This window comes from Pinus tabuliformis, chromosome 7, assembly GCF_031772625.1.
Source record: "Pinus tabuliformis cultivar Carrire ecotype Pingquan chromosome 7, CPIR1, whole genome shotgun sequence".
NCBI classification, from domain to species: Eukaryota; Viridiplantae; Streptophyta; class Pinopsida; order Pinales; family Pinaceae; genus Pinus; species Pinus tabuliformis.
Window position 1 is genome coordinate 1,297,822,680 of NC_142293.1, and position 23,747 is coordinate 1,297,846,426.

The 23,747-nt window shown below is 35.8% G+C and overlaps 1 protein-coding gene and 1 pseudogene across 1 annotated transcript; one reads left to right on the forward strand and one right to left on the reverse strand.

Moving 5' to 3' along the window:
• Positions 1 to 13,686: 13,686 nt before the first annotated feature.
• LOC149252263 (uncharacterized) lies at positions 13,687 to 14,181 on the reverse strand. The gene has a single exon (XM_089454112.1). The coding sequence runs from the start codon at positions 14,179 to 14,181 to the stop codon at positions 13,687 to 13,689; it is 495 nt and encodes a 164-aa protein (XP_089310238.1).
• Positions 14,182 to 22,126: 7,945 nt separating this feature from the next.
• On the forward strand, positions 22,127 to 22,795 carry LOC149252264 (cytochrome P450 750A1 pseudogene; annotated as a pseudogene).
• The last annotated feature ends 952 nt before the right edge of the window (positions 22,796 to 23,747 follow it).

Consider the following 23,747-nt stretch of genomic DNA (forward strand, 5'->3'; position numbering starts at 1 on the left):
TGAGATATATTTTAGCAATCTGTTGATCTTGCTCCTCAGCCTGGTCCTAATGATGAACCTAGATTGAGGTTTGAAACGCGTCGACCAATAATCCTTCATGTGATTTTCCAAAAGATCTTAATCATTATATCATGAATCACATAAGCATCCAATCTGAGATTTTATCCCTATATGGGAGGATGTTACAATCAATATTAGTCTTTTTGAATGAATAAGGTTGAAGTTGCCAAGAGATCACAAACCTAAAGTTTCTCAAACACTATAGAGATGCTTCGATAGTTCCTGATTTGTGAACATTGGATACTGACCTTTGTGAACGTTGGATACTGAGCGTTGCATCTTTGAGATATATTTTAGCAATCTATGGTCTTGCTCCTCAGCCTGGTCTGGATGATAAACCTAGATTGAGGTTGCCTCGACCAATAATCCTTCATGTGATTTCTAGAAGATCTTAATCATTCAAAACACATGTTATATATATAATATATATATATATATATATATAATATATATATATATATAATATATCTATATATATATATATAATATATATATATATATATATATATATATATATATAATATATATATATATATATATATATATTTGAATTCTAGATTTATTAGTTTTTGTGAAAGTGTAAATTTAATTAATATAATATAAAATTAAATTATTGAAAAATTTAAACATAAAAAACATTGAATGTATTAAATATTTGGTAAATATAAGTTAATATAAATTAAATTTACTAAAACACAACAACAGCAAAAAAAAATTGTATCTCTATCAACTAATCAATCAAGATTGCCCTCATCTTCCCATTGATTTAAACCTTATCATATAATGTAGAGGTACACAACTTAGGTTTTAGACATACAGGGATGGCAACTTTTTACTTGTAAAGAAAATAAAAAAATCACCTTCAAATTCACAAAAAAATGCAATCTAATACAGAGGGATACCTCAATATTCTGGTAGAACGTGTATATGTATTCAACATACTTAACAACTGCTAACTAGTTTTCAAGATCTCCATTAACAATGTTAGGGAGAACCTCTTCAGAGTCCCTGCATACATCTTGAAATAACCTTATCAAGATTAGTAATTAATTTTATTCCACTTACATCACACATATACACAAATATGTAAAACCTGCCAGTATTTTTGTGTGGCTGTGGCATGTGGGTATTTCTTTGGTCGTATATTTGGATTTAAACTATCGCTAAACAAAGAAAAACATCAGAGATCCAATCAAACTTATAAAGAAGAAACAAGACATACCTCACTTCGAGTTGTTAGTGTTGTAGTCAAAGATGGTGCTCTAGATTTCCTTGCTTTGAGTTGTCTAGGTGTTTTTAAATCACCTTCTTGTGCACCCAAGTCTACATTATCACTGAAAGAAATAGAAGTATCCTTCTCCATACTAGAGGCATATTGAACCTTTTTTCTATTCGCGCACCTCTTCTTGTTTCCCTGGACTACTTCTGCATGTGCTCTTGCTTTTTCCCTCACAATAATGGCCTCTGCTTGGGATTGCAAGAATCAAATTGAAAAACATAAAAAGGGTGAGAAAATAGAGAACATAATGGGATCCCTGAAATAAAAGAAAAGCAACAAACCAAACAGTTCAAGAGGAACATAATAGTAGGTAATAAAATCAAGAAAACATGTGGACCACCTAGGATGTCTAGCCTTAATGTAGCTCTACCAATGTACAGATTGTTCCTAAAAAGCCCTAGACTCTGTGTTCAACAATTCTACTAGAAAACAATCTTTCATCAGGGTTGCATTGTATGTTCTAATTAAACTTACCTAAGTCCTGGAACTCACTCCCTTGTTCTCATTGAAAACCAAGTTTACTCATGACCTCCTATTAATCAATAGATTAACAAGTTTAGGAACAAATATTTGAGGTAGAAGCCAATAAATAGAACAACAAGGAAATTGCAAAAACAAAAACCCAGCTACAGAAAGACTAGTGACAAGGGATTGATTTACTGCATATGACCTCATATACAAGTAAATAACATCAAACAACATTTTATGTGACTCCATCTTTGTTATATTGCATTTGGCATTCAGAGCTCCCACCATATTTTCAATGTCTCCTAAGGCCCTCCTATTATTGTTGTTTTCTTGCAATAGCTTTTGGTTGGGAGCTGCCATTGCATGACTTGCAATTTTGCATCCATAGTATTTAGAGAGCATGGCCAAAAAAGCATAATCTATCCCTTCAAAGTCTTCAAAGTTTTCAAGATACACATTTACCCTTTGTTACTGCAACTAGCTTGGTAATGTTGCACCTATTGTCGATTTTGCACCGAGGTTGTTCATGCACTCAAAAGTACCCAATACAAAATCAGAAACACAATAATGTCATTCTATCACATTTCCCTAGATCAAACTAAAATTTGAAAGCAAATTATCCTTTCCTTGGCAAACATAATCATTTTGGGGTTGTTGGAATTCGACAGTCTAGTTTGCTTCAATAGATCTTGAATGCAGCAAAAGCAGGGTTACCCCGGTCTCACCAATACCATTGATTCTCCCAATACTCGTCTTGCCATATGAGATTACTTACAAAATTAAAATTGTAGGGTTATTTAATGAGTTCACATTCAAAATAATCACACATATAATGTAAAAGAGACTACATCTAGGTCTTTAATAACATGAAAGGTGATCTTCTAATAACAATATCTCTGGCTTATTTCCATTTTAGAGAAATTTAGCTAAATATCATTAGACACATAAATCTACCATATCCATGGTAGGGCAAAGGACAAACCTAATAAGTTCAATATTCATGGTAGGGTAGAGGAAAAACATAATAACCATAGCAGGGTAGAGGAAAAACATAATAACCATGGCATGGAAGATGAAAACCCTGTGTTGTATTCTTTTATGATAAGTCAAATTTGAATCATAATAACCAAATTCGGTCAAGATAAGAAAGAGTTTGAAGATTTGACAGTTTGATTTGATTCAACCACTAATACATCAAATTTGTATTGGTACATGTAAAATAGTTTACCAAGTAGTCGTCCATTTCAAACAACAAATACTGCTTAAATATTACCTCCTCCATGGCTTCCAGATAAATAAGCTTTGGCTTGTCTCCCAATGTAAAAAGCGCCTCATTGCAACCAAATTTTGTGGCACTTTCATCGAGCTTAGGTACGTTTTCTGACCCGTTCTTGGCGACAGAGCAAAAGTGCAATAGCAACATGAATTTAGGCCTTGGTTAAAGGTATGAAAAATTTCTGTGAAAACGTCATCATATTGTCATCCAGCCTCTCATGACTCACGGCTTCCACTATTATTGTGAGTAAATCAGGTAGAGCGTTGCCAATTTCTGATAGAAAATCTTTCGCCAGATAATCTCCTAACACGCTATCTGAAAGTTTTTCAACTATCTTCATCTCAAATATTTTGAACAAAGTAGAACTCATGCATATCATTATTTCTCTCAAACATTTTGGGAAGGGAAACAAGCTTCTTAAATCCAAATGCATGTTCAAGTGAACATTTGAGTTGAATTTTCAGCTATATAAATGTAGGTGAGCTTTGAAATATTATGAGGAAAACAATGGAGCTGAAAAATGAATGATACATTTCATTCGTATTCATTAAATGCATGCATGTCATTGACGGACGATTGATATACTTGCATCATTTGTCAGCGAATCAGATGGGGCAGTCACATTCGCAAGATATCTCATATAGATCTTTCGTACAGAGAGTCCTTAAGCACTGACGACATCCCTTGAACCATGTGATGGGTATGCGGCAACACAATGATGTTGGCGAAAATTTTAATCATAAAGCGAAGGTTAACATTATAAAACTCCTGAAACTTTTGCGTATGGGAGAAAACTAATAGCTCTTCATGGACACCATATGTCACACAATGAAATAAAAAAGAAAGAACATATCACTTTTAAAGACGATGACAGAGTAAAAGCTCAATGCCCAACATTCTGTCATATATGACCACCTCATTACGCTGATAATCCTATTTTATGTCTATGTCATTATGTTAATACTCTTGTTATTGGATGTTGATAGATTAATATCTCATTTATTCTAATTTTATGATCATAAAATAGGTGGAATCTTTTGGTTGATTTTTTACATTGATTAATTTTAAATATTCATCTCACTTATTGTTATTTTATATTTATATTGATAGATACATTTGATTTTGAAATAGGTTTTTTTTTTTTTTTTATTTTCATTATTTAAAATATAAAAAATTATAGATAGTCTAAATTTCATAATATGAGAATATTCTTGGTCACATATATGATCTAATGGATGAAATCAAAGGTTTCAAAACAATTTTTACGTTTCCCACCTCCACTCTTGTCTTAGACATACAAATTCTCAATGTTAGAAATGGTGGATAAGCATTTTGATGGTTATCGTTAACCACTTAATGTATATGGTTATGCTAGTTATTTAATGCAATTATGAAATTCCATGCAAGTTATCAAATAACAAATGGCATCATGGTAAAATAACAAATAACAAATGACATCATGGTAAAATAACAAATAGTATATCATATATGGAAAGTGCATGAAATAACAAATGGAAAATGACATTGATCTGCTTATATTAACCACATTTACTGATGTGGTTGTGATAGTTCATTAACTTAAATTAGGGTGAAAACTTGTCTTCAACCAAATATCTACAATGTAGTCTTAATATATATATATATATATATATATAGATATAGATATATAATTTACTTAGATTTTATAAACATTTTTAAAGTCATTTATACTAAAATAAGATAATATACCCACACCAACTATAATCAATATCTTCTCAAAGATGATAGAGTATGTACACATTCTTAAACTTCAACAATCAAATTGCAAGTCCCTTATCCTACAAACAAAGGAGTCCCATACACAAATTTGTTATTTGGCTTTGCAGTAACCTTAAAAATAGATCATTTATTATGATGTTGACAATAAATATGATCAAAAATATTAACAACAAACACACACTCTCAAAGCATCTCTATATATACTAGCATGCCTTAAAATCTAGGGAAAGGAAATGCAAAGGGAATTTAAATAATGGTGTCAATAAAGAGAAGAGGGATATTTTTTTGATGGTTCATGAATAATTAATAGAGGATCCATATATTGGAAAATAGAAAGAAAGTGGTAGAGTCAATAGTCATAGCAAAAAGTAATAATAGGTAGACAATATGGGCCAATAAGAGTGCATGTCTTACAATCCACTTTTTTCTTATAGCCCCAAAGTAATAAATTAAATACGAGGAATAAACTATATTTCTCCTCCTATAGCATGTCATTTTACTAGCACTCAAATTGTATTGAACACACTTTTTAATGTATCTTCAATTTTTATCAATGTGTGTCTTCTAAAAAGTATGTGCGATGGGTACTCGTTTGATGAAAAATTTAATTCTGCATTGAATGAGTGTCTACACTTGAAATTTGAGTAAACTTATAAGGAGATAAGCCAAAAATACAATTAAAAAAATAGTTTTTCTTATTTTCCCTCCAAAATTTTTACAAGTACCTCTTTTTAAATTTAAAGAATTTTGATTGGTTTACATGTTATGACATGGAAATTACATTAAAATTTCATGGGAACTTTTAGGCTAAAATTTCCTCTAATGCATAGCTATAATTAGATCTAGGGTCAATCGAAATAGAAATAACTTGATCACAAAGCTTACCGTCCATCTTAATGATAGATGTATGATAGTATGCATGTTTGTTATGCAATGTTGCATAAATAAAAGGAATACTCTCACCAACATCCCCAACAGTCTGTGCATTCTATGCACTATATATCTAAGGCCTGCCACCCTAATTCTGTGGGGAATCTCTCTTGTGATGATCTTTGCCACAAATCCAACATTCTATAGGCTTCCAGCCTGCACCCTTGTTCTTTTCCTCAGATCGATGCCCCTGTCCTCTATCTCATGCATTTAACTTCTTAGATGACATTATATTCTCTTTATTACCTGTACCATAAGTATTGTTCGCTTTCTGTTCCATTTTCATTTTTTCTTTGCATTACCTTTCCTATCTAGCATAGTCTCTGATTCGTGCTCTAATTGTTCATAACAATGCCTTAACCTTTGAATGGCCTCCGCCAATGATCTAGGCTCATCGAACTCAATCCTGTGTTTGAATGCAACTAGTAATCCACTAATGAACCTCTAAATCTTGGCCTTTTCTTCAATGAGATAAGGCTCATACCATAGTAACTCCAAGAACCTACTAGTGTATTCATCATCTGTCATCGATCCCATCTTTAGCTCATAGAATTATTTTTCCCTATCATCAAAGTATCTCTCTGACAAATACTTCTTCTTGAATAACCTCTGAAACTCACTCCAAGTCAAGTGTTCCTTATGAATACATCTGCCATTCTTCACGTCTTGCCACCAAATGTATGCTTTACCTTTGAAAATGAATGTAGCTACTCTGGATTTCATTTCTCTGAATAATTGTGCACCCTGAAGAACTTCCTCATGCCAAGCAACCATGTCTTTACATCCTGTGGTTTCTTCATCTCTCCATCAAAATTAGCTGGCTTTGATTTCTTAAAATCATCTAGCAAGTATCCCTTATCACTCCTCTTATAAGGATGATAACGATGACGATCGTAGTGCCTATCTGAATCAGAACTAGAATAGTACATGTGTCTATCCCCTCTCCTATTCGGAGTGTCCAACAATCTTCCATTTCAAACCATTTCATCTCTATCTGACTTATGACCATCATGTGATCTAATACCATATGCCCCATTAGTTATGTCCTCCTGCTCATAGTCGATCTGACATGGTCCTCGTCACTGAAAATCTAACAAATTTTGAAGTATCACTGCATTCACCACTGCTTGTTTCTCCTATGCCTGCATGATTCTGTCATTATCTGCCTTACAACTCCTTATCTCTTCCTTTAATCTTCTCAATGTATCTACCAAATTGGAAGAGTTCCCAACACCATACTATTCATTTGATTCATAGGGAGATTCCTTTTAGTCTACCATCTTGCTAGCCATTTGATATTTCTACCTGCAAGGTATATCATGTCAGCGAAACCAAATCATAATAAACCAACATACCTTAGTATAGCTAAAGGAGGATACCTTGTCTGCAAGATCAACAAATAAGTGTGATACATGTATAACATAATCATGACAACATATAGAAAAATAACGCATAAGCATGTAACCATGCAACCATCATTCTAGCTAGGGTCCAGTCATCAATGCATGACCTTAAAAACAACACACACCATGACCTTATGCATCACAAAAATCACTATATCACTGCACAATTGACCACATGAAAACATTAACATGCATAAGAAATCTGTAACCAACTACATACATGTATAAACACATGTACTTAAGCATAAACGAACAATACTTGTAATCAAACCTACAAGAATGATATATGTAACCAAGCATACAAGAATGAAAACAAACATACAAGAATGTAACCAACCATGAAAAATGTTACATGAAAGCGACGTATAACAACATTTAACCAATCATACACTCACGATGATGCACTGCACAATAGCAACATCAACTTCCACATGACGACGCCACTACAACCATGATCAACATTATGCAAATGCAACAAGCACATGGAATGCAAGTGTAAGAGACACACATAAAAATGACATGCCTGCATGACCAACACACAACCCATCCAATCCGAAGGGTGAATCATGCTTTGATACCACTATGTAACACCCTCCTCCCACATCTACCCAAGCAATCGGCCAGCTGGGGTAAACATGTGATGAGAGGCCACTATGATATGATTCGACCTCCTAACTCATGTTAAGGAAGTGGAACCAATGGAAACACACCATCCCAACATTCAACATCAGCATTAGTACCCTCAGAAACTAGTCCAACCTTTCTACTAACCAGCCCCTAGGTCCCACTGAGCTTTTAGACCACTTGAACTCTGGATGCTCTCATGCTATGGGCATGCTAGTGTCTAGGGAGCTTTGGACACTCTCATAGGCCTGCAAGCCAGCATCCAGGGACTTTTTTACATAATGTTTTGCAATCGTCCCTGAGATTTCACCCACTTTTTCAGGCCCAGAGCCCAAGTCATTGACTAGAATAGGATGACATCTTCAGAACAGTAAAATAACAAAGAAATGACAATATAAATGCAATCACTTGAATGAGACCTTGACTTGACCCTTACTAGACATGGCAGGCATTTCGTCAAACATATCACGAATATGTAATCTACATGTGTAAATAACATATCTGAGCATAGGGATCTCATACTTAGCTAAAAATCGCTAAGAGGCATTGATGCCTCAACACATTGACTATCGTTTCATCCATTATGTCATTCATACATTGTTCATTCATTTACAAGTAAAAACATGATGAGAGCTATGCATAACTACTGTTAGAAAACACATACATAACTAGAATAGTAGCAATAGAAATACCAATGAAATCACAGCCATATAATCCACATATAGACCAGTATAATACTCATAGAAATACATGGAGAAATAACCTCATATTGATGATGCAAAATCCAAACATGGGACTTCCACATTCCATCTGACTGTAGAATGGTTAAGCCAAATCTCACTTCAACTATTCACCCTCGTGCCATATTCCAAGCATGAATGTGGGATCTCATAGAACACATCAATCCAAAACCATCCAAGGCTTTCATGTGCCATCCACCTCAACCCATCAAATAGTGATTCCACCTCATGGATGGACATCACAAAACCATCATCATATTAGTCTCCATCCAAGCCTTCCAGGGCTTCCAGAGCATTTGTTCCAACTAAGGCTTCCAGGACTAGTAACTTAACCCACAACTGCCACCAGGCTTCCAGAGCGTTTGTCCATCCAAGGCCTCCAAGACTAGTAACTGAACCGACAAAGGGCTTCTAAATCATTTTTCCACCCAAGGATTCCAAGACTAGTAACTAAACTCACAAAGGGCTTCTAGAGCATTTGTCCAACCAAGGCTTCCAGGATTAGTAACCCAACCCAAGCTGTTACAGGGCTTCCTCAGCGTTTATCTAACGAGGGCTTCCAGTAACTAATAACTCAACCCAAACTAAGGAAACATGAGAACCAACCAAAACAAGACAAGGAAATAAGCCCACAATCTCCATGACTATCCAGAAAATGGAAAGTATAGGAAATCCACTTGTCATTTTCCTTTAGTTTCCTTCATTTTCCTCCTCACATGCAACTTGTGACATTTCACCTCCCTTTTTTCTCCTAATTTCCATTATTTTCATAAATAAATGTGCCAAGAATGCCATTTTTTCCTTTCCAAAGCCTTAGGCATTGCCTTTGCCAATTTCCTTGGCCATTAATCAATCACAAGTGATCCCCATCACTAGGATTCTTCCCAACATTCAGCTTGGAATAAGTGTCGCATCAACTGTGGTTATTATTTTTCCTTTATTAACTTTTATTACATGGAATTTTCACTAGGGTTGTTACACATCAGAAGCTCAATTGAAATTATAACATTGAGAAAATTATAAGTGGAGTTTGGAAAGTAAATTGTGGGCTTGAAAACAATTGTAAGTTGGTAGATCTTTGGATATAGGAAAAAAAACTCCTCTTTAAGATTCTCTTCACTCCTATTATTTTACATGGACTTGATGAGTGGGGTTGCAGTACATCCTTAGATTATTTGAGGAAGATTGATCGGATCCAAAAGCAGCTTATAGCCTTCAATATCAATATTAAAGGAAATACTCAATATTTTATCCTCTTGATTGAAGTCCTCATGATTGAATCCATCCTTCCCCCATTGAAAGCATGGAAATTACTAGGTAACTTATGGAAAGGAAGAATTTATTCAACATGGAAGCAAAGAGATTTTCCTAAAATTAATTCTAAATCTAGTAAAAACCTCTGCCTTCTGCTCTAGTGAGGATGACATAAGGATGCCCAAGCTTGGCTAGCACAGTTGGGGATAAAGGAGGATATCATTTTGTAGAATAAGGATAATATTAAACATATTATTACTTCCACATTTAATGTGAATTTGTGGGGAAATAAAGAGTTAGAGGGAAAACAAAAAGTAATCTATTATAAGGAGGTGATCAACCTCAATCTAGAAAACCAAAATTATCTTTTGTCTTAACTATTGTTAAGAAAAAAATGAACATTGCTAAAATTAGAACTAATTCTCATGAGCTCCACAGTAAAAATCAGAGTTTGTAAATTCCCAAAACATGTTGGGATGAAAGAGTCTATCACCTATGCGATGCCAAGAGCATTGAAGATGAAAATCATTTTCTCTTAAATTGTCTTTTTTATACTCACATTTGATCTAATTTTCAAAATATTTTCCTTGATACTAACCTTCTTGACCTTTTAAGTTAGCAAAAATTTGGCGATCTAGGGACACTTCTCTCACTGATTTTCGAGTACAGAAAGAAAATGTTAAAGAATCGTAATTAACCTCTTACCTTCTTAATGTTTAGTATACCATCTAGGTATTTTTTTTGATGTTAATGATCATCGCCATCATCATTAGAAGTTTGATTCCTTCATAATCATGATGTTAATGATCATCCTCATCATCATTAAAAGTTTGATTCCTTCATAATCAGGTATGATTATAGTAGCAGTGACTATGGGAAAAAGCATGGATGATATCAGCATGTCGAAGACTCATATGGCTAGGACCTTTGATATGAAGGATATAATGGTAGAAAAACAAATCTTAGGCATAAAAATACATAGATACAAGAAAAATTGTAAGCTTGAGTTTTCACAATAGAATTATAATAGGAAAATACTTGTAAAATTCAAAATAAGTAATATGAAACTTATAAATATCCTTTTAGCTTCTCATTTTAAGCTTTCTTTAGTTTTATGTCCTAGTAATGAGGAAGAAGAGGATTATATGTCTCATGTACCATAAGCTAATGGACTAAGAAGTTTGATGTATGCGATGATATATACTAGAGAAGATAATTTATATGAAGTGGGTGTTGCTTGTAGGTGCATGGAAAATCTAGAAAGCGAGCATTGAAATGAAGTGTAACAAGCAATTTGGTATCTTATAGGAATAAGTGATTACTGCAACACATTTAATGGTTGTAGTGATTTCATTCCTAGTAATGTTGATTCATATTTGGCAGGTAATTTTGACAGTAGGAGATCTACTTGAGGTTGTCTTTACTCTTGCAAGAGAATCTATTAGTTGGATGTGAAAGCTTCAAGAAATAATTATTTTATTCATTACCAAGACAGAATATATCCCTGTCTCACATGCTTGCAAGGAGGAAATTTGATTGAATGGGCCTTTTGGGTGAGTTTGGAAGAATGTAGGATGATTTAACTATATTTTGTGATAGTCAAAGTGCTATCCATTTGGATAGAAATCCATATTATCATAGTAAGACTAGGAGTATTGATATTGGTTATCGTTTTGTAACACTAATTATTGATAGAGGTGAACTATAGCTTAAGACAATCCACACTCAAGAAAATATATCAAGCAAATTGTTATCGAGGTGAAAATTCTTAGAATTGATGACAACAAAATTAAAAAAAATTGTAAAAAAAAGAAAATTACATATGTGAATATTTTCGAAGATTGAATAACATTGTTGGTTGCTAAAACTTATAAATTTATATAACAAATGTAATGGCACATGATAAAATATATCTAGGGCAATGAAAGAGATGATTAGAGTGGGTTGTAACCTAGATAGATATATCAAGGCAGCGTGAAAGATGGGTGGAGTGGGTTGTACTCTAGATTTTCTTCTTGATAAATAAAATATCGTATGTGAATTATTGATTTCATCATTATTTCTCTATTATTAATATTTTATACAAGATACAATACTAACAAGTACCCTATTTTCGTCGTTGGCTTGAAAGCAAAGAAAAATAGCACACTCATTGACATCTCCAACTTGTATAAAATATTAACATACTTTAACATCTACAAAACATTCAAAAAATATTATGTTGTTGGGCGTGGAAAAACATGAAGAATTGGCTACAACAAACCAAATCTTATGCCTCTAGTCAATCTAACCATTCCAAAACCATTAATATTTCCATATCATCTTTATGATTATAGTTAGCTTATGATTTTTCTAGTGCAATTAGAACTTGTAAAATGTGACATAATATTTTGCATAATAAAACACTAGTGAAATCTGACATAATATTTTACATAATGAAACCTTGGTGGGTAAACTTTTTTGTATATATTTAGTTAATATATAAATATTTGATAAAATAATATTAACTATTACAGTTAATTTGATTTCAAATTTAATTAAACACAATTAATATTAATAATTTATTTTATTTAAAAAATAATAATAATTTTTTCCTTTAATATATATTTTCCCATTTTAAAATTATTCAATAGGTATTTTCAAGCTCTAAGACTGATAAAAATATGTAATTAATTCAATATTAATATAGTAATTTCGATTATTTATTAACGAGTATGAAAGAAAAGTATAAGATAAGCCAGTTATGAAAATCCAATACCACACAACATTTCTAAAAATTTGGAAAGAAAGCGTCTATTATATAAATTTGCTAATATGGGATTTACATAACCAAAAAGAGGCTGAATGATAAACGAGCTTCAGATAATTTGTTCGAACTTTGGTATATTTTTCTCGTAAAAAAATCATGAAACACAGATCACAAAAGTGGAAAATGGTATAATTTTTCAACTATATTGATAGACGATAAAATTTGGCAGAAATGTAAAATGCGGTGTAATAATTTTCGCTTCTTGACAAAATGACGTTCATCAGTTTCCCATATTTTGATCTCTTCTGGAAGTGGGCAGAGTTTTATTTTGGACTTCATGCAAAAACACCATCAAATAAACAAGTCTATTAATGTTTTTTTGCTTAAACAAAAGACGAACCTTCTATTTCTTTAAACCAGACATAATTTACAACGTGTACCTAATTCCTCCAGCAGAGTGGAGAAAGTCGGACAAGAAAGAAGACCTAAAAAATTTAAGTCCATCAAACTCAGCAAGTACATTCGTAATACTTTCGAGAATCAACAGAAACAAGCATCGGGAATCGCAGGAAGCATGAACCCACCCCCCGAAAACCCTTGCCAGCAAACCCATAAAAAGTCACTTCATCATTGCCGTTCATTCACTTTTTTAATCCAACGTGGGAGAAGCATATCGCTCCATAAAGTAGCCCGAAGTTTAATCCCCCAGTCCCACCAAACTGCCCACTTCATCCCGATCGTTGATCGGGCCTACGAAGATCAGACGGTGGTGCTCACTATCGCACGCCTGAAATAACCGAAGGTTAATGTGTGATGGTATTCACCGCCATCCCTCATCCACGTGTCAAAAGGTGAATGGAATCGTTGCCCCAACTGCAAAACTACCTTCAGCTTGAAAGTGGTGCGATCGCACCAAAACCATTCGAGAGGTGGTTTTAACTCCCACTCCTGGAAAAAGAGGGGGATTGAGCTGCCAGAACAGGGTCGACGATCAATCTTCTCTGCCATGCTCCTGACAGTGAGAACTGGACCCCCTCCTTTAGGGACTTTCATTGTTGCACCCTCCGTCTTTGTTGAGACCGCCTCTGGAGTGCTAACCTCCCTAGTCCTGTCTGACCAAAAGTGAAGATTCTGGAATGCTCTACTCATTGCCTGTTGTTTTCCTTATTGTTGTTCTGATACCCTTGTTTGTCTTCTTCCGCCTGGTTATGGCAAAGTTCTTTTAGGTCATTCTGAGGCATTGCCATCCAACTCATCGAAGCTCTACTATCTTTGCAAGTGACCCCTTGGTTGGCTAGAATGTCAGCCAACTTGTTAGCCTTTCTACATACATGGCAGAATTTAAGTGTGCGTAGTTCCTGCAGATGATCCTGAATCTTATGGAGCACCCTTAGTAACCTCCAGTGTTTTGTAGCTTTTTCAGGCCCTAATCCATGACTAATTTTCTTGGCCGCATTGATGACCAACTTTGAGTTTGCCTCTATCATCACATTCTGGCAATTTTCTTGTTTCAGAAGTTCTAAGCACTGCTCCAGTGCTATTAGTTCCACCATATTGTTGGTGGATTTTCCTAAATGACAATGGAAAAGGGAGATGATGTTTCCATGTTCATTTCGAAGAACTCCTCCAAAGCCGGCCATTCCCAGGTTATCTTTTGATGCTCCATCGATGTTATATTTCAGAAAACCTTCCGAGGGGGAATCCAAAATTCTTTGGCCTTTTCCTTCATGCTTATTTTCCTATCCAGTTCTTGTGGAATGAGCCCCTGCAAGTTTAACTGTTTGAGTATTCTCACTTCTGTTTTGGAGGGAGGATTCTTGGGTAGATCCCTAACTGTTGTGCTTACTGTCTCTTTTAACTGTTTCAAGATCTGCTCCAGCAGGCGAGGAAAGGTGTTCTTCTCTTCTTTGAAGATTCTTTTGTTCCTCTCTTTCCACACATTCCATATTATGAATCTTGGCAGGAGAGCCCAGGTTGAGTTAAGAATTTCATTATCCGAACCATAATTTCTCCAACTGTGTAGGGTGTTAGTTATAATGTCTTTGTCTCTGTCAGACTGATTGAAGATGTTGGCAAAGAAATCCCATAACTTGGATGTGAAAATACAACTATTGAGAAGATGTTCCATAGTCTCCTCTTGTTCTCCACAGAGTTGGCATCTGGAGGGCCCCAGAATACCCCTCTTTCTAATATTGTCCCAGGTTAGTATTTTCCTGTGGTGAACCAACCATAGAAAGAGTTTGATCTTTGTCTAGCTTTTGCTTCTCCATAGTTTCTGCCAAATTCTGACCGCGCCTTGGGATTCCAGCCATAGGAGAATATCTTTAGCTTCTTGAGAGGTTGAATTCGGATAATCCATAGTATTCATCTTATTTCTTTTGTCGACGTTTCGAGCCTAGAGCAAGACTCATCATCAGGACTTGAAACGTCGACAAAAGAAATAAGATGAATACTGTGGATTATCCGAATTCAACCTCTCAAAAACCACTCCACAGAAACCTACAATCCAAAAAAAAATCTTTAGCTTCCTTGATATTGAAGTTGACCTCTTTGTTGTTACCCCATCTTATTTGATCGTGCCCTTCTGTGATAAGAATCATCCTCTGATCCATCATCTTTTTTAGGGTCTCTGCTTGGCCGTTGAGGGTGCTGTCCTCTTTGCCATCTATCTTCTTCCATCTTCTCTATTTACCTGTGTTGTGAGCATTGTCCCAAAAGTATTTTACCTTTACCATACCTTGGTTGTTTGTTTCTTGTTTGAGGCCCAAAAATTCTTCTTTCAAGAGAATTTGTTCTTGTTGCCATTTATCCTCCCAGAATAGTGCCTAATCTCCATCTCTGATTTCCCAGAAACTGTTTTTCTGAACAACCTCTCTGTTCTCCCAGGCCTTATTCCATATGGGAGAGCCCTTCATATTCCCTGACATTCTTATTAGCTAGGAATAGTGCCAAGAGCTGGCATATATTTCCTTCCAAATTCTTTCCCATTGAGCTTTGGGATCCTTTACCCACCACCACCAATGCTTGGCCCCAAGAGCCTTATTGAGAATCTCTAGATCATCCAATCCTAGACCTCCTTGGTTCTTAGGTTTACAAATCTTTTACCATGACACTAAAGCCCATTTTTTCCTTGTTTCCTCCTTTCCTCATGGAAAGTCTCTTTGAATAGTGTTAAATTGTTGTAAGACTCCTTTTGGCACAGGGAGAACTGAAAGCATAAAGATTGGGATAGCTTGGAGCACTGCCTTTGTAAGGACCAGTCTACTAGCCAGATTTAAAGACCTGTATGTCCATTTTTTGACCTTATCTTGCATCTTTATTATTAATGGTTCCCATATGCTCTTATGTAAAGGTTTGGCCATTAGTGGAACTCCCAAATACTTAGAGGGGAGGGACTCTCTTTGAAAGCCAAGAATTATGGAAACATTTCTCTGAATAGCAATGCGAGTGTTAAAGATTTTTTTTTTTTGACTTGGTAAGATTGACCTCCATACTTGTAGCCAAGGAAAAGTCATTCAAAATTTGTTTGTAAGCCAACACTTCCTTGACTGTGGGAATGCCCTGTAACAAGGTATCATCTACAAACTATTGATGGGTCAGGACTTGACCATTCTCCGATAATTGGAGTCCTCGAATTTTGTCTGCTGCCTTGGCATGCTTAATGGACCACCCCAACCCTTCCATCATGAGGATGAAAAGAAAATGAGAGAGCGGATCCCCCTGTCTAAGTCCTCTACAAGGAAGAAAAAGTTCAGAGGGTGATCCATTGACTAAAATTGAAAAATTATAGGAAGTCACGAGGGCCATAACCCATCTGATCCAATTATGATAAAAACCATACACGCTGATCATTTTCTTGATATATGTCCAATTTACTTTATCATACGCTTTGGATATGTCCAGTTACATTATCATGCCTGCTTTCCTTTTGTTGGTTAATGAGTGAACTTTCGTGGGCTTGAATGATGTTATCTAGAATTTGTCTGCCTTCCAGTACCCAGATTGTTCCCTTGAAACCAGTGTGGGTACCAAAGGTTTGAGTCTGTTGGCCACTACCTTGGAGATTATCTTGTATACTACATTGCATAAGGCTATGGGCCTATATCTCTCTCGCGTTTGTGCATTATCTTGCTTTGGAATTAAGGCGATGAAGGAGGTGTTGAGAGCTTTCCAAATGGTTCTGTTCAGCCTGGAATCTTCCACGACCTTTACAATGTCCTTTTTGACTATGTTCCAACAAAATTTGAAGAAAGCTATGTTGAATCCATCTGGACTTGGAGCTTTACCATTTTACATCTCCTTAAGAACCTCACTGACCTCCCTTTCTATTACCGGTCTGTTTAGATTACTGTTGTCCTATCTGGAAACCAGCTTGGGGATGTGTTTGGTGAAGTCTTTGATGAAAGGTTCCCTTTCTAAGGAGTTTTCCTGGGAAATACTTCGGAAGTGTCTTACTAGCACAACTTCTATATCCACATGGGATTGGTGATTCTGCCCGTCCTCGTCCTTGATCGAAGATATCTTGTTATGAGTCCTATTGGCTATTGTGGATCTGTGGAAAAATCTAGTGTTGCGCTCTCCTTCCTTTAGCCATTGAACTTTGGATTTTTGTTTCCAAAAAATTTCCTCTTGTTTACACAACTCTTCCCATTCTTGATGATGCTTCTCTACCTGATTATTTTGTTCCTTGTCAAATCCTTCCTTGATTAAAGCTTGGTTGAGTTTCAGGATTTTGTTTTCAACCGCTTTCTTTCCTGCAAAAAGGTTTCCAAATTCATTCTTGTTCCAGTCTTTTAGCCTCATCTTAATGTGCTTTAATCTTTTGTGCATCATGAACATTGAAGATCCCTAAATCTATAAATCTTCTGTCCAGCATTTTTCAATGTTACTGCTAAAATATGGATGTGAGAGCCAGATATTTTCAAATCTGAAAGGTCGATTTCTTGGGGTACCTATGCCTTTGATCTCCATTTGAACCGGCCAGTGATCTGAGCCTCCAAAAGGTAGAATTTCTACCATTATTTCCTTGTCTAAAAGTATGAGATCCTCAGAGATCATGAATCTATCTAACTTGGAGGCAACCTGGGAGTCCCCTCCTCTTTTATTATTCCAAGTGCAGAAGCCATTATTTGTTTCAATATCGATAAGTTTCATGTCTTTTGAAAAGATTTGGAAGGTTGAGGAATATTTATTGAGAGCTCTAGTGTCCTCCTTTTTCTCTGAGAGAGATCTGATCATGTTGAAGTCTCCTCCTATGAACCATGGTGACCCTTGATGCCTGGCCCGGAGATCCACCAAGGAGGTTAAAAACTGAATTTTGTCATCTAACCTTTGGGGGCCATAAACATTCGTTACTAGGTAAGTGTCCCTGTCTCCCACAGGCTGTATGACCACCGATAAATAATTCCTTGTTGCCTCCGCATCAATTATTCCAATCTTTTGGGGATTCCAGAGAGTGAGGATGCCCCCTGCTATGTTTTTAGCTTTAGCTTCTAGAAGCTCAAATCTGTTGAGCCATTTACTATGTATTTGTCTCAACTTTTGAATAGAGCATTTCGTTTCTTGGACAAAAATTATATCTGTGGCTACTTGCTGCATTTTGTTATTCAACAATCTCTGTTTTCTCTTACTGCCTAGATCTCTAATATTCCAAGTTGTAAATTTCATGATTAAATATTGGTAAAGGAGTAACTGGTTAGATCTTTCATCTTAGCTGAGTCTACCATGAGCTTTCCACATTCCATCAGTAGCTCGTTTTGCTTTTTCCTGCCTCTTTTTTTTACTGGGTTTCTTAGAGCTAGCCCTGGAGTAGTTTTGACTGCTTTCCCCCCTTCATTTATCTATCTTTTAGTGTTGTTTCCTTCCTCCAAATCCTTGGCTTGAGTTTTCCAAAGGAATAACTGTTGTATTCTATTGATCTTTTCTTGTGGTAGTGATTCTACCCCTCCCGAAGTTCCCTGATTTAGGAATCCTTCTAGATCTAGGTTTTCTCTGTCCAGAATCTCCTGTAGCTCATTTCCTTTTGTTTCCATCTCACTCTAGTTCATTTCCTGATCCATTTCTAGTTCTGAATCACTCATCATGTTTCCCTCTTGTTCTTCATTTTCCTTTGTGTGGTCGTTTTCTGCTCCCTTATCCTTTCCTATGCTCACAGGTGGGCAGTGGTTATGGAAATTAGGCAGGAGTACCTGAGCTTATCTCCCTGCCTTGCACCCTTACCTTGGTTCTGGTATTGGTCACCCTCTTGCAGCCATATCCTAGCTCACAGGCCCATTTGTAGCCAAGTGTTGCTAGTGCTCCCATACCTGCTGACCCTTGCCTTTGCATGCTAGTTCCAGTCCGTTTTTAGCTCATCTCTTCACCTCTCATGCCCCCCGGGGTCCCTGGAAATTCCCTTATGGTCCTGCCTGGCCATTTTCTCGGGTTTGCTCAGCCAATTTCCCACCCTGCTAACATCCCAACTTGAAGGCTGGTCACTCCAGAGCGGCCTTGTATTGAGGCTCCTCATGGTGCCCACCATGTCATAGCCCCAGCTTCTGCTCAAGAGCAGAGTCAAAACAATGCAGAGCCAGGCGAAATATCCCTTTGTCTACCCTAGTTTCTCCCTGGTTAAGCTGAGCCTCATTAGAGTGGCCTCGTGCACCTCGGTCCTTCCCAACAACTTTCTCTCCAACTCATGGGATTTCCCTTGGAACCCAACGAAGACATACCTGATGGTCGACGCTTGCCCTCAACCTTCGCTGCGTCTCCTCCCTTCCGCTTTGCTTCTCCTTCCTTCCCCACTATACCTTACACCTTCCCTGCACGTCCAAGACACCTTCCCCCTTCGCCACCTTCCCTTATGTCGTCCTCTGCCACCTTGCCAGCCCACCTCCCATGCAATCAAGGTAGAGGGCACCGCACTCCCTACCTTGAGCATGTGGGGTGTGGTTGCAATGAATTTCACTGTCCAGTCCATGTCCACTCAGGTCCGGCACCTTTGACACCGCACTCATCCCGATTGGGGGAATTTATGACAACAAAATTAAAAACAATTGTAAAAAAGCAAAAAGTTACATCATGTGGATATTTTGGAAGCTTGAATAACACTGTTCATTTTTAAAACTTATATAAATCTATATAACAAATGTAATGGCCCCAGGATAAAATATATCTAGCGCAGCGAAAGAGATGATTAGAGTGGGTTGTAAACCTAGATATATCAAGGCAGCCCAGAAGATGGGTGGAGTGGGTTGTAAGCTGAAATTTCTGCTTGATAAATAAAATAGCTTACCTTACACAATATTAGTCTTTAAACATGTAAAATTCATGTTATGTGAATTATTCATTGCGTCATTATTTCTCTATTATTAATATCTTACACAATATTAGTCTTTAAACAAATAAAATTCATGTTATGTAAATTATTCATCTCGTCATTATTTCTTTATTATTAATATTATCTGCAGCTTATACTTTAACATCTATAAAACTTTCAAAAAAATATTATTTGATTACAACCAACCAAATCCTACCCTTCTACTCAATATAACCATTCCAAAAGCGTGAAACACAGATCACAACCATGGAAAATGGTATAATTTTTCAACTATATGGATAGACGATAAAATTTGCCAAAAATGTAAAATGCTTCCTGCCAAAACGACGTTGGTCAGTTTCCAATATTATTTTGGACAGCTCATGCATTACGACTTTGGCCTCCTTTTACATCGTTACATCGCTTTTCTTGGTACTAGAGATAATGATCGCGGGATGCAGCGTCTCCATATGATAAAATCAATGGGTTCACATGAGTGTGTGATTGCCTCAAAGAGACGTTTTTGTTTTTTGTTGTATTCAGAGATGCTTTAGACTTTTGATTACTTATTTCTTTTTAAGGCATAGCATGCAGTTGACATATAATGATTAGAGCTTTTCAAAAATTAGAAAGATTCACATCACAGAGTGATCAATCTTTTTCATGTTTAAAAATTTTTAAAGTGTAAAATATAATGTAATATTTTTTTTATTGTTTATATTTTATTTTCAAATATTAATAGAGTATATATAAAATTAATTAAAAAAATTAATTTTATATATATATATATTATTTAAAATATAATTTTTAATTTTATTTTAAAAAGGTATTGATGCTCTGTTTTAATATTAAGACATAATATTTTTACAAAACATTATGATGTATTAAGAACCAATAGTTTCACATAAAATATAAAAATATCATTTATAGGATATCAATAACAAAAAAATTGATTAAGGTGATTTTATTTTATTGTAAATTTTAAATGGATTTAATTGAAGATATAGATTGTGATGGCACAACACTTCAATAATATTGTTGTAACCCTTTTCCTTTATGTTATTGATATCTTCTTTTTGATTAGGAGTCATTGAGACCATTAATATTGTCAAGACTAAATTCATGACAATTAAATTAAAAAAAATTACTTATGGTACTTTCATATATTACAACAATTACTTGGAAGAAGTTCCACGGTACAAATATCTTTGAATCTATATCCATCATAAGTCCATTCAGTATTATCACAGTGAGAAAAGAATAAATGGAGGATAGAAAACTTATTATGGGCTTGAAAATAACTATAAGTTTGCATATTTTTAGATATGGAATAAAAATAAGCTCTTCCTTGAGACTCTTATCACTCTTATTATTTTATTTTATAAGGGTGTGAAGTTCATGGCTGCAATATCTATAAAGATACATGGAGGAGGATAGAGCACACCTTAAGGTAGTTCATAACCTAAAATAGCAAGATTAAATGTAACACTCCTTATCATGTCCTCAGGATTGAAGATAGTCTTTCCCCATTGAAAGCATGGCTATGACTAGGTATCTTGTATATAAGAAGAAGTTAAACATCATGGAAACAAAGAGGTTTCCTAAAATTACTTTCAACTCTAGCCAAAATCCCTACTTTCAGCTCAGGGATGTATTGACTTAGTTAAACCATTGCTAAATAAAAAAAGAGATGATTTTCCAAAATAAAAATAATATTAAAATTATTATTATTTCAAAATTTTAGAAAAATAATGGACATGTGAGAAGAAAAAAGAAAACTAAAATATTATAAAAAAATACAATCAATGTCAATTTTAAAAATTAAATTTTTGTTTTGTTTTAAATAATACTAAAAATGAATATTATTGAAATAAAAACAAATAATAAACCATTCTAAAAGCACCATCAATCCAAATAAACAAGGCTTTTAACTTTCATACCATAAGAAAATTTAACATACAAAATAATTTCTTTACTGTTTTTTAGCCTAAAAATAAAATATCACATACAAAATAATTTCTTTACTGTTTTTTAGCCTAAAAATAAAATATCGAAGAATTCTGAATAATCTAATATTTTCTTAAGATCCAATAAAATAGATTTGTGCATGGTTTTGAATTATTTGAAATTTATTTACCATTTGCTTCACGATTATTTGAAATTCACTTACCATTTACCTTCACGCATATTATCGGGATAAACTGAGCTTTGATAGACCTTATGGCGGCTATAAATACCATACGCTTCTGCCTTTCATTCAGCGTGTCAGTTACCAACGTGTGTCCGACATGGAATTTCATATTACACTGCCTGCCAATACAGCAGCTATGGTTGGTTTATTTCTGTGTTTATTTTTCATACTCTTATTGCATAAGAGAAGGATTAGGGCCAGATTGCCTCCAGGTCCCTTTCCATGGCCAATCGTCGGAAATCTCTTCCAACTGATCCCTCCTGCTCACCGTGCTCTTAAAGCCCTTGCTGATAAATATGGCCCCATTCTCTTTCTGCGCTTAGGCTCTCTCCCTACCGTCGTCGTCTCTTCTTCTGACATAGCCAAAGAGTTTCTCAAAACTCATGACTTGATTTTTGCCAGCCGACCTCCAAAAGCCGCTGGGAGATTAATGTTTTCCAACTCTAAAGATGTGGCCTTCGCTCCGTATGGAGATCACTGGAGGGAAATGAAGAAAATATGCGTGTTAGAACTGCTGAGTGCCAAAAGAATTGAGTCGTTCAAGGGTGTGCGAGAGGAAGAAGTATCTGCGATGATCCGTTCACTTTGGGAGGAGAGTGAGAGCGGAATAATGGGTGTGAATATTAGCAAGGCCCTCTCTACTCTCAACTCCAATATAATTTGGCGGATACTGGCGGGGAGGACATTTTATGACGATGATTTGGATGGCGATTTCAAAGGTTTCAAGGATTTATTAGTAGACCTGATAACTGCGGTGGAGCATTAGACAAATCTAAAGAACTATAGGAGCATTAGACAAATGGAAATGGTAACGGACTGCATAGGTTCATGGACAAGGTATATTGTCTTTTAAATTTATATAACAAATGTAATGGCCCCACGATAAAATATATCTAGCTTAGCGAAAGAGATGGTTAGAGTGGGTTGTAAACCTAGATATATCAAGGCAGCCAAGTGATTGAATCCGATGTAGTGAGGTTGAAATACCTCCAGTGCGTAGTGAAAGTGACGCTAAGATTATACCCAGCGGTTCCGCTAGCCATTCCTCATCAATCTGTAGAGGCTGTTACAGCAGGCGGATACTCTATCCCTAAGAAAGCCATGTTGATTGTGAATGTGTGGGCTATAGGAAGGGATGTCAATGTGTGGGGGGCAGATGCTTCCGAGAGATTCATGAAGGACGAACATGTGAATTCAGCAGATCAATCAGACTTCCGTATGATTCCGTTTGGGGCAGGAAGGAGAGGATGCCCAGGGGCCCCCATGGCTATTCCCACCATTGAACTCGCAGTGGCTCAGCTGATGCACACTTTTAACTGGAGAGTTGAAGGTGATCCGTCGCGGCTTGATATGACGGAAGTTTGTGGGCTGACGATTCCAAGGCAAGTTCCGCTGCGTGCTTATCCAAGCTTGAGGGTAGGCTTTCCTCTATACTCCAGCGATGAAGCGTAGGAAGAGGCTAGGTACCGTGGGGCTTTATGTACAGTGGCTTCCCTATTTTCCCTAGTGGCTTTAATTTAGCTACCAATGCTTTGGCTACATGTTATTGTAGTTTAGTTTATGGTATTCTAATATTCGTAGCAATGCTTTCGCTACATGCTCTTGTAATTTAGTTTATGGTAATTACGTAACGTTGATTATTATGCTGATTTCGGTACCTTGCCTTATCATTGGTCAGTGGGATTCTTGACATAGAATTTAGATTGTTAATCATATAA

What these genes read in the sequence shown, in the direction of transcription:
- LOC149252263 (XM_089454112.1), bottom strand. Translation starts at nt 14,181, where the DNA reads ATGGCCGGCTTTGGAGGAGTTCTTCGAAATGAACATGGAAACATCATC.